General features: G+C 43.5%; 1 protein-coding gene across 4 annotated transcripts in view; it reads right to left on the bottom strand.

Annotated features, from left to right (window-relative positions):
• The window catches only part of THADA (THADA armadillo repeat containing), a 175,073-nt gene that overhangs the window by 73,615 nt on the left and 84,400 nt on the right, over window positions 1-17,058 (bottom strand). For 3 of the 4 annotated variants that reach the window (XM_077337687.1, XM_077337668.1, XM_077337678.1), the window contains exon 29: window positions 1,150-1,318. In XM_077337687.1, coding sequence (XP_077193802.1) covers window positions 1,150-1,318 — 169 coding nt within the window. Of the gene's footprint in view, window positions 1-1,149; window positions 1,319-17,058 lie in introns of those variants that run through there. The other variant, XR_013231036.1, reaches the window with a different exon arrangement.

Here is a 17,058-nt window from a genome sequence, read left to right as displayed (position 1 = left end):
ATGGAAGCGTTATTAGGGTACCCCCAATTATGTTAACCCTGTGCTCCTATTGAAAACAGTTCAAGTGTTTTGTCTTGAGGAGTAAGAGAGATCCTAACCTATAGACTCAACTTTTCTACACAATTTCAAAAAGTAGTCATGGCTCTTTTTGGTGAAGGTGTTGCAGAACCTTTGGCCTTAATTGTCCAGTGTCTCCTTCCTGCCATTTATCAGACTGAAATAGAAGTACCGTAGACGCAAAATTCATCATTTCAGTCTGAACTACATTCATGGAGATAGGCATTAAGAAGAAGAAGAGTTGGTTCTTATATGCCATAAGAAGTCATAAACTTATTAACAAATTGATTTTAATAAATGCAGAATTTTTTCTGTTCCATGTCAGGAAAGCACTGTCTTCCCAAGCTCTGTTATTTCTGATTGTTAGGTTTATATGATGAAGAAAATCCTGATGCTGTTCCCAACACCAACTTGCAAGGGCAGAAATCAAATGATCACTTTGTCAAATCCAGCTTTTAGTCAGAAAGAAGCCATTAGAAAAGCTTTAAATGCTTCCATACCCTACAGTTTGAAAACTTAGTAACAAGCAGAGGAAGGCTAAGTTGCCCATTCCCATCATTTGGCGGTAATTGTGTGTTAATATCTTGATAGTAAGAATAATCTCATGATTTGAAAAATGCAGCTGTAATGCTGCTTATGTTGGTGGAGACAAAGGTCAAGATAATTAATACTATGGTATTCCCCATTATTATGTTTGAATGTGGAAATTGGACAATGAAGAAACTGTTAGGAAGAAAATTGAAGGAGATCCCATGGTCTGTCAAGAAGACAAATAAAATATATCTGTAAAACACCACAAAATGGCTATTGCCAAGAGTGGCGGTATAGAAATTAGACAGATAGACAGACAGACAGACAGGAGAGAGAGAGAGAGAAAACTCAAGCAAAGCTGTTAATGATAAGATGTTTTGGATGTCATTACTTCATCACAAAAAACAACCTGATGGCACATAACACGATGCTCCTAGTCAATAAAAAGCCGAACATAAAACAAAATATTGGCATTTTAGTGAGAAAGATCCAATAGATTTTTTTTCTTTAAGTACTGATCAATTATGATACCAAAGGCATTTTGCAACAGCCCAAACTTACTTGTACCAATGTTCCATGAACAGCATTCTGTCTCACACAAGGATCAGTGCAGTCTGGTAGACCTACCAATAAAGATCTCACTGTCTGAGGTACCTGATTGGTCATAATAAATGGAACAAGGGCTCGACCAGCCATTTCACGGGAACGATACACAGCAGAGTAACCACATCTGGGAAGGGGAAAGAGATTATAAAAGTTTATTTTTTTAAAGTTAATTAATACAAGAAGAAATTCCATTAAAATACTGCGTACCGGAGGTAACTCCAAAAGTTGGTTAGGCAGGTCTTCTCCTTGCAGAAGCCATGCCGAATTTCTCTCAGCATGCTTGATTTCTCTATATACCTAGTAATATTTTTAATTACAATTTTTTTAATAATTTGCTTTCATCAAACAGGCTAGCTGGCCTGTAATTTCCTGAACCCCCACGGGTCCTGTAATATTTGCAGCTCTCCAGTGCTCTGTTACAGGGTCTTATTTTAATGATAAGTTACATATACAGGTCTCCCATTATACCTATATGGAAGATCAACAGTTTCACAACAGAGTACCCTAACAACCCTTGATTATTAAATTCCCCAATATGACTAGATTCCCCAACATTGCGTCCATCAGTACCATGGCACCCACCGAGAGTTTTTAAAAAATAAGCAGGGCCAAGTGTGGATTTTTTTTTTTTTTTTGAGCTTCAGAAGTTCCGGGCATAATGCTCACAGTGACTTTATATATAGTACTAGATCTAAAGCCCATTTTAATTTTAAATAAAATGGGTGCTAGATGGGCTGGAGCTCCCCCCCGACTCCCAAAGGCTTCAGCGTAGGGGGGGGGGGCTGCAGTGGGGCCACAGAAGCCTTTCTCCTCCTCCCCTCTGTGGGCCGGGGAAGGCTTCAGCGAGGCCGGGGCTGGATTCGGGGGTAGCGGCCTACCTTTCCTCTGCGCTGGCGGATCCTCAGGTGGCCTGTGTGTTTGTCTTTCTGGCAAAGCCGGAAAGAAAAGGGGGCGGGGGACGGAGGCTTCTGCCGGGCCTGGGCTCTCCCTGGCGGCTGCGAGGGAGAGCCTGGCCCCGGCAGAAGCCGGAAAGAAAAGGGGGCGGGGCGGGACGGAGGCTTCTGCCGGCCCCGGCAGAAGCCGGAAAGAAAAGGGGGCTGGGGAAAGGAGGCTTCTGCCGGGGGCCGGAGAGAAAAGGGTGCGGGGGACGGAGGCTTCTGCCGGGCCCGGGCTCTCCCTCGCGGCTGCGAGGAAGAGCCCGGCCCCGGCAGAAGCCGGAGAGAAAAGGGGGCGGGGACGGAGGCTTCTGTCGGGCCTGGGCTCTCCCTGGCAGCTGCAAGGGAGAGCCCGGCCCTGGCAGAAGCCGGAAAGAAAAGGGGGCGGGGCGGAGGCTTCTGCCGGCCCCGGCAGAAGCCGGAAAGAAAAGGGGGCTGGGGAAAGGAGGCTTCTGCCGGGGGCCGGAGAGAAAAGGGGGCGGGGGACGGAGGCTTCTGCCGGGCCCGGGCTCTGCCTCGCGGCTGCGAGGGAGAGCCCGGCCCCGGCAGAAGCCGGAGAGAAAAGGGGGCGGGGATGGAGGCTTCTGTCGGGCCCGGGCTCTCCCTCGCGGCTACGAGGGAGAGCCCAGCCCCGGCAGAAGCCGGAGAGAAAAGGGGGCGGGGATGGAGGCTTCTGTCGGGCCCGGGCTCTCCCTCGCGGCTACGAGGGAGAGCCCAGCCCCGGCAGAAGCCAGAGAGAAAAGGGAGCGGAGGACGGAGGCTTCTGCCGGGGCCGGGATCTCCCTCGCAGCTGCGAGGAAGAGGCCGGCCCCGGCAGAAGCCGGAGAGAAAAGGGGGCTGGGGTAAGGAGGCTTCTGCCAGGCCCAGGCTCTCCCTCGCGGCCGGCTTCGCGGCTCCTGATTGGCCCCTCCGAGTTTTTATCCGGAACAGGGCCCGCCCTAATTCCTCCCACACAGCCCTTACTCTATTATTCAGTCCGCGGTGCGCTGCGCCGCTGAGCTGTTTAAAGATACCTGACTGTGCAAACAGAAATTCTATTGAAGTCATCAGATCTTTCCAATTTGAATATATTATTTAATTCAGGTAAAAATTGACAATCGTTTAATGTTGATGACTTTTCAGAAATCATTTATGTTCCTATAAAAATCTGGTCAGAGTCTCTCTTTTAGGAAGCCCTTTTGTCCTTTATGCTTCCTTGACTTGTGTAATTAACCACCTTCTTAGCACTATCCTTCCTAACCTGAGGGATGCATTCTATCTGGTCTTCAATTAATGTGGTTTTAAATAGCTCCCAAGCATCCTCCAAGGATTCAACTGTCCTGTGTTTTCCTCTCAGCTTCCTTCTAACTAGTCCATTATGTGAAGTTTCCTCTTTTGAAGTCAACTGTTATTATTTCAGTCTTTAGGAGTGACACCAATGCTGAACTTAATAGCATTGTGAGCATTGTTCCCAACTGGTGCAATTACACCTACATCTCATACCTGGTCTCAAGCCCCACTCAGAACTAAGTCTAAGATCACTACCTCTCTGGTCGACTCTGCGACCAACTGTTTCAGTACATAGTCAATTTATGACATCCAGGGATTTCATTTCTACAGCACAATTGATTCAAGCATATTTTATGCAGTCAATGTGAGTGTAGCTAAAGTTCCCCTGTATCACAACGCGATTTGGTGTAGTCACCTCCCCTATTCCCTTCTTCAACTCAAGATCAGCTAAAGGGTTTGATCAGGCAGGCAATAGTAAAACCCCACTTTTAATTAATTCTTCAGGCTTAGTCTCTTGACCCATAACAATTCTTCGAGGGAGTTCATTCCCCTAATGTTTTCTAGCTTATTTGACTCTATGCCCTCTTACATGAAAAGGAATGCCCCCCAACACATCTCTCCCTGCCCTATCTAATGCTAGCTCTAACCTAGATGTGGCTATGGCATGGATAGCCAGTATAAGGTCATCACTTTGAAAGAAGGGATGAAATTGGAAACTGCAGCTCTACTCAGACAATAACTGCAATAAAGCACAAAACAATCCTGTCTGCAAATGACCCCATGTTTGTGCTACATCCTTCTTTATGTAAACTGAACAAACACTCGTGCATATGTGGTTCTTCTCAAATACAATTAACTCTGACAATTGTTGCAGCTGTTTAGTTTCTAATTAGCAATAATGCTATGCCGAAGAATGTACCACTTTCTGTTCACAACCTTTTTATAAAATGATGATTTCCCAAAGGAATCTGGCTTCAGTTAAGGAGAAAGAATGGAAAGTGGGAACACTGCCAGTGTTTGTGACTGCCTGATACTTTGTGCAAAGGTACTTTCCAAAAACATGAGTCACAGCCTGTTTGTTTTTTTGCCTACAATTGTAGAATTTTATTTAATTGCATTAGTTTCATTCTAGTAACATAATCAAATACAGATTATAAATCCAATACTAAGTGAATTGATTTATATTGTGCCTGAAGATAATTTTAAACAGAAGCATTTAGAAACTTGTATCTATTTATTGCATACTAAGCCAGTGTATACATATACTTATTATTACACACACAACGCAGCATCTTTAGGCTAAATTACAATAATTATAAATCAAGTACTTGATGTGCAAACAAAAATATGTAGATGAGAGTGTGACTCAACATTTATGCTTCCCACATTTAGTCTTTTTCACTCATCAGATTAAAAAAAATATCTATGTCAACACCTCACTCTCATGGATTTTTTCTTCACAGCAAATTGGTTTAATTGATTAAGTTACACCGTTAAGTTCCATTAATAAATTGCAAACTAAAAATGGGAATCTTTTCACTTGTGGCAGCAATCCCATTAGAAAGAACTGCAAATGGCTTGCCACAACTGCAAATTTTACCTACAAATCTGGGAAAGAAATCTCACCAGCAGGAAGCAGATTACTGTGTTTGCCATTTCTGGAACAATAACTCAAAACAGTTTGAAGAACAAGGAAAATGGGGAGCTGAACTCCAGCTGCTCAGGACAGTGGTACTTTCTGCGCGAGTGCTTTGAGCAGTTCTGAGAGCAGCCCTTTGTGTCAGGTTTATAAAGTGCTTGCACCACTTCTTCCATTATGCCTTCCTGATAACAGACCTCTTCGTTTGGCTTGTGGTTATGAACTAATCCCATTATTTTCTTGGACATAATTTGTCTTATACACCTCAGGGGCTCACACTTAGCCTCCCATGCTAAGAGATCAGGAGATGTGATTTTTCGGCATATAAAAAAAACCTGAAAGTGCTCTGCCTCATGTTTCTCTGCAGCAACTCACATATAACAGAGATAAAGCAAAGACTCCCTTCTCCATAGAGGACTTTTACCTGGTTGTTCAATGGGATCAAGCCATAGCCCAAAGGCTTTGCACTACGGCTTGATCCCATTTAACAAAGTCTTTGCAGCATTCTGCACTGAAGCTGTCATCTCTACCACAGTCATCAGGAAGAAAGAAACCTCACTTCCTAGGGGCACACTGGGGTTACGTCAGTCACGAGCACAAAGCAATCTATGCTCTTCCTACGTTCCTCCTCCCACCTGCAAAGAAGAGATGAAGAATCCAGTCACCCAACCATGGAGCAGAGGTGGAAGGCCCATATCAGGCTGAGCTTGAGGGTAAGAGCAACCCTCTATCCAGTGGTGTTTCTGTAGAGGCAACTGCCACTTCAAGACCGTTTATGCACTGGAGGTTTCATGCCGGGCTGAAGTTTTAGTCATGACAGGTTGCCCCACCTCTTCCTGCACCCACAAGGGGGAGCATTTGGCCCTGTGCACCTCATCAACCCCAATTTGTGCTCCCGCAAGTTCCCAGTGCGTAAACGGTCCTAGACTATATCTTTAACTGTTCAACAGATACAATAAGAAAAAAGATTTCAAGAAAGTTTACATTTGCAAGATGTGATAGGAATTACTGACATTTTGGGTTTTTTTTAAATTAAAAGTTCTCAGAATGGTGAGACTGAATGGAGATGTGAAGGGGCTGAATAAGTAAACAGAGAGAGAGAGAGAGTCTGATGATTTCTTGCTCTGAGGACTTAGCATAGTTACAATCCTCAGATGAGAGTAGAACAGGCCAGAGCAGAAGAGGAAAGAACAGGATAAGAAAAAAGGCAAGCAGCCAGGACATAACAGTGCCAGGACACAACAAGGCTGCTGGGAAACCTGGGCTAATTAGATTTTAAAAAACTAGTACAAAGCTGCCTAAATCACAAAACAACTGAGACAGAAACAGGAGGTACTAGCTTAATAGAGCAAGTACAAGCTTGATAGGCCAAAAAACTATTCTTATTTGTTTGACCTCTTAGAGCAATATTTTATTGCTTTATAAAACATTTTTATTACCAAAGTAATATATTCAAGTAGTTTTCCTTTTAATATATGATTTAACACTAAAAATAAAACAATATGCAGCGGTAGTGTTTGCTCATTAACTTCCTGACCAGCTGAAAGCTGCTGGAACGCAATCCTACCTTTTCAGAGGCAGGTTGCTTTAACACGTCATGCCAGGTGATCAGGTGATACAACTCAGGCCTTTGGCATGAAGGCTGTTGGGAATCCAAGCCTTTCCCAAAGACAGGCCCAGCAGCTCGTCTTGGCGACTTCCACATAACAAAGAATTCCCTGGGTTTTTCTCACTGCTGCTGCCAACTAAGTACAGTGGCAATGGGCCTTTCAGGTGGTGGGTTTCCCAACATTTCCTTTGTCCGAGTCTCCTGGAGCAGCCATTCCCACTCACTCACACTAGTAGGAAAGGATTGGTTTTTTTTATTTTTAAAGAAAACACTTCTAATGCTGGAGGGGGTAAGCTAACACTGAGACAAGGAAAACATGACAATGTGGCCAGACTGGGAAATATCTGGACTTTGCTGTCCACACAGCAGAAACTATAGCTTGGCTGCAATCTTTATAAAAAGCAGATATAGGAAAAATCACCGAAAAGCGAAGGGAAAGCTGGAACATGCATAAGAGTGCTGCAATCCTATGTGGAAACATGAAAAAAAAATGCTTGCCATGGGCATTGGACCAGCAGTCTATGTGGAAACAATCCTTATCCTTCTCCTACCCTTGAAAAAGGGGCTAGGTAGCCTTGTCTGAAGCCCCTACCTTTCATATAATCCAGATGCATTGATTGTTCCTGAATGGAGGTGAAGGAGGCTGCTAGAGCTTCTTGTAGGAATGCGAGGGTTCTCACAGAGCCCATATGCAGCCAGTGCTGCAGTAGCTGCATTGGTTACCACTTGTAGACCAGATCAAGTTCAAAGTTTTAGTTTTTACCTTCAAGGCCATGCATGGCCTGAGCTCAGTGTACCTGAGGGATCATCTAACCCCCTATGCCCCTCGCAGGGCTCTTTGTTTTGCCAGCCTGAATAAACTGGCGGTCCCTGGCCCACATGAAGTTCACTTGGCCTTGAATGTCTTGTAAGTTCTGCAGAACTGAGACAGCTCTATCAAGACCCCATAGCTCTTCTAGGAGCTCATTCCACCAGGTAGGGCCAGGACCTGATGGAATGAGTTCCCCAAAGAGCTAAGGGCCCTGACAGAGCTGCTTCAGTTCAAGGCCTGAAAGATGGAGCTCTTCCACCAGGCATTTGATTGAAGTTTTGCAATGGTTTAAATTTTTTATTTCCCATGTAATTATTATGTTGTTAACTGCCCCAAGCCGGCTTGCCAGGAGGGGTGGCTTATAAACCTAAATAATATAATAAATAATAAATAAAAAGTTGATTCCCCTTCCCCCCAGTGCATTGCTTTGGCCAAAATTTATACTCCAATGAAACAAGTGTGTGTATGTAAGGGGGGGGGGATACCACTGTTTCCTTAAACAATTCCACCCTTTGATTGCTACTGTATGTCATTCAACCATTACCTGTTGTCAGTAAGTTTACCCAGCAAAGATTTATTGAAGAAAAGTAGAACAAGAAAGGCGTTGAAACACAATAGTCTAGCAGATGTAAACAACTCCTAAAACTCCAGGTTTGGGTGCCAATTCTTGCTTCCTTGTTATTGCAATCACAAAGGCGGCCTTCAACAATACTGTATCTGATTCTGGAGTTCCTGTCTATAAAAATACTATTTCCTCCTGGCAGTTCACAATAAACATGGGAAATCATTTGACTTGTCAAATAAAGTCTCCCAAGATTAAAAAGTGCCGGCAGCAATCAAGCTAACTATGTTTGCATGTATTCTAAAGTGAAACATGGCTCCTTCAAGTTAAAAAATAAACAGCACACCAGCAATGAGTCTGTATTTAACAAGCAGAATTACAATGGAATCTCTGTGATCTTTCTTCTCATTTTAATTGAAGTGGGGGGGGGTCCCCTTCAGATTAATCTGAAGGGATTTGGCTTTTGATGCTGTATAAACAAAACATACAAGCTGTATCATGCAACAGCTGGAAAAATCTTGAGGAAGTACTGAAAATTTTATCATTCAAATAGGCACTCTCACTGTTTTGATTCTAAGTATTTAACCTTTGCATAGTCAGACTGAACTTTAAAACTAGGACACTCATGAAAGTTGTAAAATCCAAAGTATATCCATGGACAGCTTTCCTGAAACCCTAGGAAGACTGAAGAATGTTTTTGTTGGAAGGAGAGATAGTTTGTTGTTCTTCCTTTAAAGTTCCCTTCATGTAATGTATGAGAAACGAATGTAGAGACAGATATATTCTTGTATGCAATCCAACACATCTGAAATTCACTATTTAAAATTTCCAATAAAGATATCTTGATGTATTTATACTAAAAGGTAAAGGTAAAGGTATCCCCTGTGCAAGCACCGAGTCATGTCTGACCCTTGGGGTGACGCCCTCTAGCGTTTTCATGGCAGACTCAATACGGGGTGGTTTGCCAGTGCCTTCCCCAGTCATGACCGTTTACCCCCCAGCAAGCTGGGTACTCATTTTACCGACCTCGGAAGGATGGAAGGCTGAGTCAACCTTGAGCCGGCTGCTGGGATTGAACCCCCAGCCTCATGGGCAAAGCTTTCAGACGGCTGCCTTACCACTCTGCGCCACAAGAGGCTCTGTATTTATACTAGGCATGTATTTATACTACCCATACTGCTAATTGCGTATATAATTGCCTATATTTTGCATTTTCCCTCCATTCACAATACACTATGAACAGTATTTCAGAAAACATGCACATACACAGAAAAAAGGTAACAAATACTTTATTGAGCCAGTGTGGTGTGGTGGTTAAAGCGTCTGGAACAGGAAAACAGGAGTTCTAGGTAAAAGTCTCCATTCTGCTTCAGAAGCTTGCTGGGTGATCTTAGGGCCCTCACACACTCTCAGCCTATCCTACCTCACAGGGTGGTTGTGAAGATGAAGTAAAAGAGAAGAGTATGATATTAACTACAATGAAATGAGACCATAACGAAATCTCATATTCAGCCAATACAGTCATGTAGACAGGGAAAGGTGTCATCAGGATCAAAAGAAAATTGTGACTTGTAGTATAAACTTTTAAGTCCAGTGGCACCTATTAAAACCAACCCATTTTTATTCTGGGCATAAGCTTTTGTGTGCATGAAAGCTTAGGTACCTTTGGTCCCAAACTTTGTTCTGCTGCTTCAGACCAACACAGCTGCCCTACCTGAATATGACTTACAGTAAAATCTTAAGCAGAGTTATAAAGCCAGCTAGAAATTTTGTACATCACAAGAATCTTGGCCTTGTTTTTCTTCCAAAGACCAATTCCACCAAGTTACTCATCAAACTACTCTGGAAATTGAATGGAATTTCCAATGCAGTTTGGTAAAGTTGGAGTCTGCTGCTAAAAACAGAAGAGAGCAAAATCTCCACTGGACAATATGCCCAACACCAGCACTTGGAAAAAGACAAGAAATAGCCAGGCTCCGTAAAGTGTTGAATTCAAGTTGAATTCTCAGATCCAGCAAAAACAATGAAGAATAATGTAAGTCAATTATTAATGTGCTCCTTGTCAGCACCACTGCAAGAGGAAAGGAGAATGGGGAGGAGAGGGGGGAGGGAGGCTGGGTGTGTGTCTGGGGGAGGGACCAGGGAGTTGAGCAGGGAAGCATGTGGTAAGGGGGACAAGGGCAGGGGGAAATGGGGGGAAAGGCATGTTTGTGTGTGTGCATCTAAGAGAGGGGGGGGGACAATGGACCATGGAGGTGGTCAGGGAAGTGAGAGGTGAGAGGGGTGAGGCAGAGCAGAATGGGGAGAAGGTGTGTGTGAGTGAGAGAGGGGGGGGGTGGGGAGGGACCAAGGTATGTGTTACATATACCTTGTGAGAACTGGGCTTTCACTAAATTTATGAGTTACCATGATGTTATGCTTAAAGTTTAATTTTTGTTTAATTAACCCAATAAATATTTACCACTAATGGCTGATAAGGTCATGCGGCAGGACATATGGTCCAAAGAGGCACAATGCATTAAGGAGTGGAAATTCGCAACAGCAGTGGAGGTAGAGGGAAATAATGTATATACCTGCAGGTAACCAAATCCTGAGTGTCAAGCAGTACCCTGCTCAACACAATCTGCAGCCATGTTCTAACACAGCTGCATGCTGCTGGCAATGCTGCTTCACAATGCACATTGGTTATGGGGAATGGCTATGTTCCCCTTTTTGAGAATTACCACCAGCTACACCTTTTCACCAGCTGCTGCTCTTATTTTCTTTCATGTATAAAATTCTCAAGGAACTGGAAAATGCATAATACTTGCATTTTGAATCCCTTAATAAGAACAAGAATGAAATGATGTGAGAAATGATAAGCTTTGTTTTCAGTATTCTACACCCTCATGCACCATGCATTTTTCAGTTTTAATTAGGGCAACCTCTCTGTGAAGGTTTTATACCTGTCTTCACACAAACATGCACCCCCATAACCCAGCTTTTAATATTTGGAACTGCCATTGTATGAACGGCAAGTTTGGGGATCATGTTTTCCCCCAATGAAATGGAAACTGAAACTGCATACAGGGTTAAAATTCCATTTCCTTCCTTTTCTTATATTTTCTCCCTGGGGTCTCTGCAGATATTCTCTTCCTGTACTGCCAAAAAAGAAATATTTAATGAAGCACATGTTTTTCTTACTTTACAACTAGTATCATGCTCAATGAAATTCTCAAGTTCTTTAAGTTCTATAACCTGCTTTGGGATCTATTCAACTCTCATGTCAGATTAGTAAGGTATATTTTTAGGTATACAGAATAAGTATCCCATATCTAGGGAGATGAAATATTTTTACTTGATTGTATCTAAGGGCCTAGATTCTCAAATGGTAGGAAGTACCTCGATCCAACTCCAGGTGTGTGTGAAATTCCAGTAAGGAAAAAATACTGAGGCAAGACCTTCCCTTCAAAAACATCTGGTGCATCTGTAACCTAACCCTATGCTTACTCCCCCTACAAAATTACAAACTAAATGTCTATTTCCAAAGTGATCACACTGAAAAGCACATACTTTCCTCCCCACTCAAGCAGCATGTAAAGTGTAGTTTTGTAATGGATAAGAATTTGACTGTTATTTTAAGTGATCCTTTATTAAGCAAACAGAAAGCAGGGACACTTCTTTGCCCTCTTGGGCATAACATTTTAAAGTTATCTCAACAAGACTTAATGCTCAGGAGAAGAATTTTCCCATCATATACTAAAGTCCACATCAATCCTGCTGCCATTGTAATTTTTATTATTATTACATTTATATTTATATACCGTATATATACTTGTGGCTCAGGATGGTTTACATAGAATGTAAACGTACAGTTCAACTACTTCAAAAAACACAATAGTAACAGTAGTTTCAGCAACCAGTAAGAACAGTTCCATACAACCATTCCAACACCAATGGTGACAACGTTGTCACGTGTGGCACCATTGGTTGGTCGGTTCGGGAATCAGATCAAGGAAAGGGGTTTTCTGGGGGATCCAGCAGATGTTGTTGGGTAGGCTGACCTCAACCAAATGCCTGACGGAAGAGCTCCATTTTGCAGGCCCTGCAAAACTGCAGCAGCTCAGGAAGGGCCCTGATATCGCTCCGGGGCGATAGTATAGCACAGCCTGAAGGAGACCGTTTTATTTTAGAACCCATCCTCAACCAACCTTGATGGAAGAGCTCCGTTTTACAGGCCCTGCGGAACTTTGACAGCTCTGTCAGGGTCCCCAGCTCTCCCAAGAGCTCATTCCAACAGGTCAAGGCCAAGACCAAAAAGATCCTGGCCCAGGTCGAGGCTCGGAATCTCTCTTTTCAATATACACCTTCCATTTCCCCTGTCTTTCCCTTCCCATTATTCTCTCATACTTTACTAGTTTGATAGCATGATGTTAAACATGTAAAGGTAAAGGTATCCCCTGTGCAAACACCGAGTCCCCTGTGCAAACACCCCTTGGGGTGACGCCCTCTAGCGTTTTCATGGCAGACTCAATACGGGGTGGTTTGCCACTGCCTTCCCCAGTCATTACCATTTACCCCCCCCAGCAAGCTGGGTACTCATTTTACCGACCTCGGAAGGATGGAAGGCTGAGTCAACCTTGAGCCGGCTGCTGGGATCAAACTCCCAGCCTCACGGGCAGAGCTTTCAGACTGCATATCTGCTGCCTTACAACTCTGTGCCACAAAAGGCTCTTGTTAAACATGTAAGACAAGACAAAATGAAACAAAAGAATTTACAGTTCACTAAAATATTAACATTTGAAGGCAGTAATCTGTAGCCTCTGACACCATGGTTAAATCTATATGTGGATGGGAGGGGGATGGAAGGTATTAAGAAGGTTAAAGTTAGGTTCTCCCCACAGAAACCACATAGCAATTTTTTTTTACATTTACCCAAATTTCAAAATTGAGTTGATATACAGAACATATCATTATGCCCACAAAAGTTCTGAAGTTAAATCATTGGGATTTATATGTCCTCGGTTCTCATTAAAATTAATTAACAATTAAGTTTATTTTAATTAAGTTCATCACAGCCCTGCAATTGACTCATGTATGCACAGTTGACTCATGTATGCACACAGCAAGAGAGCACTGGGAATAAACAAAAACATTTTAAAGCAATATGCTGCTTTTAAAGCTTGGTGTAGTGTTTAAGAGCGGCAGCTTCTAATCTGGCGAGTCAGGTTTGATTCTCCACATGCAACTAGCCGGGTGACTTTGGGCTAGTCAAAGTCCTGATAGTTCTGTTCTGACCAAGCACTCCAGTCAGAGCTCTCTCAGCCTCCTATACCTCACAGGGTGTGTGTTATGCGGAGAGAAAGGGAAGGCGATTGTAAGCCACTTTAAGATTCCTTCAGGTAGTGAAAAACAGGGTATAAAAACCAACTCTTCTTCTTCACAATAAGTGAGGCGTTTGAAGAAATGTTAAAAATGATGGGCCCACAGTACTAATGACTTAGAAATTTATAAGAGCAGTTGATTTTAGCTTTTCTGAAGGTCCCAGGTACGTTACTACCTGGTAGAATGAGCTCCTGAAACAGTCCCAGGACTTTGCCTTTACTTCTTCCTCTTCTTAATCACTTTTTCCAAACTACTCTTTTGGTTTCTGTAGGTGGGGGTGGAGTGAGTTTTGGGGGTGTTTTGGGATTTACTGTTTCTTTCTCCTAGTGTTTCTTCTTTTATCTGAGAGGCAACATTGTTTGCTTTTTCTTCTTGGGATTGTGTTTCTTATAAAAGTTGATTTTTACAGTTATTTCAGTTTTGAGTTTTACAGTTCTTTATTTCAGTGTTTTGTTTGGGGGGGCACTACAGTTGGAGTTAGAGTTGTCCATTCTCCCAGTTTGTTAGCTGTTGTACTTGTAGTAGGCTGCCAACTTCGGGTATGGTTGTTCTGCTCTGGTTTGCTGACCGGGGGGGGGGGGGCATTGTTTGGTTCTCCTGAGAGAGCTGTCCTCACAGAGCCGTTCTGTCAGAGCTCTCTCAGGGTGTCTGGCATCAAGAAAGGAAGGGAAGGCAATTGTAAGCCACTTTGAGACTCCTTTGGTTAGTGAAAAGTGGGGTATGAAAACCAGCAGCTATTCATCCTCTTTACTTTTCTGTATTTGTTGGGGGAGGGGGGCTGGATGGGAAAGCCTGTGATGATGGAGCATTTCCCACCCTCGGCCTATATGTGAGTCAATAAGTTTGCCCAGATTTTGTGGTAAAATTAGGTGCCTCGGCTTATATGCGGGTCGGCTTATATACGGTATGTTACAGAAGCAATGTTAATTTTCAGTGCCTTTCTAAGCATAATTATACCCTTTTATGCCTGTGACTTCAACGTACTTACAATGATGGAAGTGCTCAGGATGGCATTGTTAATATCAAGAAAGAATTATTTGCTTTACTTATCAAAAAATTCTTTCAGCGGGAATAGATTCTAATTCTGGACAACAAATAAAGACTAGTTCAAGGGCTAGTATTTAACTATCTCTCAGGGTAAGATATGGCATTGCCTTATTCAACAAATTACTGCACCAGAACCAAAAGACGTTATTACTCATATTTGTATTTCTACCAATATTGGCAGAGTTATTAATTTCAAGATAAAAACAATGTTTCAGGCATGACATCATGTTATTTAATACAGTTAGTTAAATATTGGACCAAGCACACCTAAAAGGCTATTTATATGTGAATAGTTTTGATATGACTTTCAAGAATAAACGTCTCAACACTCTTTAACAGCTGGATCTTTTTTTAAAAAATCAAAAGAAAGTAATTTCCTTCTAAATGCCCAGTTAGCAGTTCTTGCAGTTTTATCCTAAGTATTGTACTTAACTCAAATTGGCAAACTTGCTTGCCAACTAAGTTATATTTAACTAAATAACATGGACACAAATGCCAATGAAAGGTTGAAGGACACATGGTACAGTAACTACGGATGGACATGAACTGCGTGATAAGCTAAAACTCGTGCCAAATTCTGGCCAGAATGGGGCTCAAAAGCTGATGATTGGTAGGCATGTGGCCTTCAAAGGAATTTCTGAACTTTTGGGTATGGCTTTGGGTAGCTCAGAAAACAAAACCCACGCAGAAATGCTGGTGCAAAAATGCTAGACAAAGACCCTTTATGCACGGCGGCAACTACTCGGTGCTGCCACCGTGCTGTTGCGATGGGGAAAGATGCCCTGCCATTCCCCATGAACGCACGGGGGCGGGGCGTGCAGGGCTGCCCCAGCGTAGCGCGTGCACATGCGCTTTGCACTGGGGACAGCAGGGTAAGCAGCCGCAGCCGGGGGGAGATGGGGAGGGGCTGGGGGAGGGGGGCTGGGCCCCCTCCACACACTTTGGCGGGGGCAGGGGGTGCCCCTGCTGGCTCCATGGAGCCTGCAGGGGTGTGCAGTGTCCCTAAAGGGACACCGTAGATCAGGAGCCGGGCGGGCCAAAAGGCCTGCCCTGGCAATTATGCACAGTGCTGGCCCACCGCAGCCCCTGAAGGCACCTGCAGCATCCAGGAAGCTGCGGAAGTTCCCGCGTTTCTATAACGCATGTCTTCCGTGGCCCTGCGCCGGGCCATGCCCGCGCTGGCAATGGCGGCTTGCATAATCGGGGATTTTCCCTGATGCCCTGCTGCCACCAGTGCAGGCATTCTGGCCCATATACAATGGGTCAATGGTGGGCGAGTGGTGTTTTCCAGTCTTGGAAACACAAATATGAACCCTCCAAAGCTTGACAGACATTGTTGCCTGCCAATAATAGAGTTCCTATTTGTAGCAATGGGACTCAGATTTATGTAAAATGTAGGATGAGCGCACATTCCCTTTGTTAGAGCTGTGGTTGTGAATGAAGAGGGTGTACTGGAAAAAGAGCTTTATTGCTGGGCACGGGTATGGGATTGCGTCACTGTAGTTCTATAGAAAATACTCAACAGGTGGAGTATTTACTTAATTTTCATTACTATGAATTGGTAGATTCAAGTGGGTAGCCATGTTGAGCTGAAGTAGCCATTACACTCAAGCTTTGTTCTTATGTATGGATGTAGAAGTTGGATACTGAAAATAGCAGATTTCTTTGAAATACAGTGCTTGAGAAGAGTTTCACAGATACCAAGGCCTAGTACCAAGACAAATAAATGGGTTCTAGATACAATCAAGCTTGAATTCTCCCTGGAAGCTAAAATGTCTAAACTGAGACTATCATACTTCGGTCATGCTATATGAAGACAAGAGGCACTGGAAAATACAATAATCCCAAAAGTTGAAGGCAGCAGGAAAAGAGAAGACCCAACATGAGATGGAGTGACCCTATACAGAAGTGGTTCTCAACCTTCCTAATGCTGCGACCCTGTAATATAGTTCCTCATGTTGTGGTGACCCCAACCATAAAATTATGCAAGTATTCTTTCACATAAATTAAACTGAAACTGACCAATGGAGTGAACATCCATTGTTCATGATTGTATATAAACTGTTTTTTTTCCGGGGTTTCTCAGTTCAGTTCTGCCTCTTGTCCTGCCGAGCTGTGCCGCCACCTGGAGCGCTTGGCAGGAGACTGTGCTGGAGGGACTGCTGGAGCGGCTGGAGGCTGAGCGTGGGCGCCTGCTGAAGGAACGGCAATAGTGGCAGTGCCCTCCCAGCCAAGCTGCTCTCTCTGCCGTAACCCCTGTGAAAAGGTCGTTCAACCCCCAAAGGGGTCCCAACCCTAGGTTGAGAACCACTGCACTGCCTTCCATTTAGAAGACCTGAGGAAGGCTACTAATGATAGGATGTTTCATAGGGTTGCCATAAAAATTGAAAGCAACTTGAGAGGACTTTACACACACACACACACACACACCATAATAGTACCTAAAGAAAAAGTATCTGCAAAAAGTGTTGCAGCATGTGAACCTGAGGTTCATTCCAACAACGCTAAACTATTGTCTGATTTTACATCTGAACAATCTCACTTCATTGTTTTCCAGCTGAAAGACTAGGATAAACTATGCTTTTAATAGCAGAGTGGATGGCTGATAAGAGGGAACCCATTTAACAG

Source organism: Paroedura picta, chromosome 1 (assembly GCF_049243985.1).
Source record: "Paroedura picta isolate Pp20150507F chromosome 1, Ppicta_v3.0, whole genome shotgun sequence".
Lineage (NCBI taxonomy): Eukaryota > Metazoa > Chordata > Lepidosauria > Squamata > Gekkonidae > Paroedura > Paroedura picta.
The sequence above is the reverse complement of the archived record's forward strand: the minus strand, read 5'-3'. Positions and strand labels throughout refer to the sequence as shown.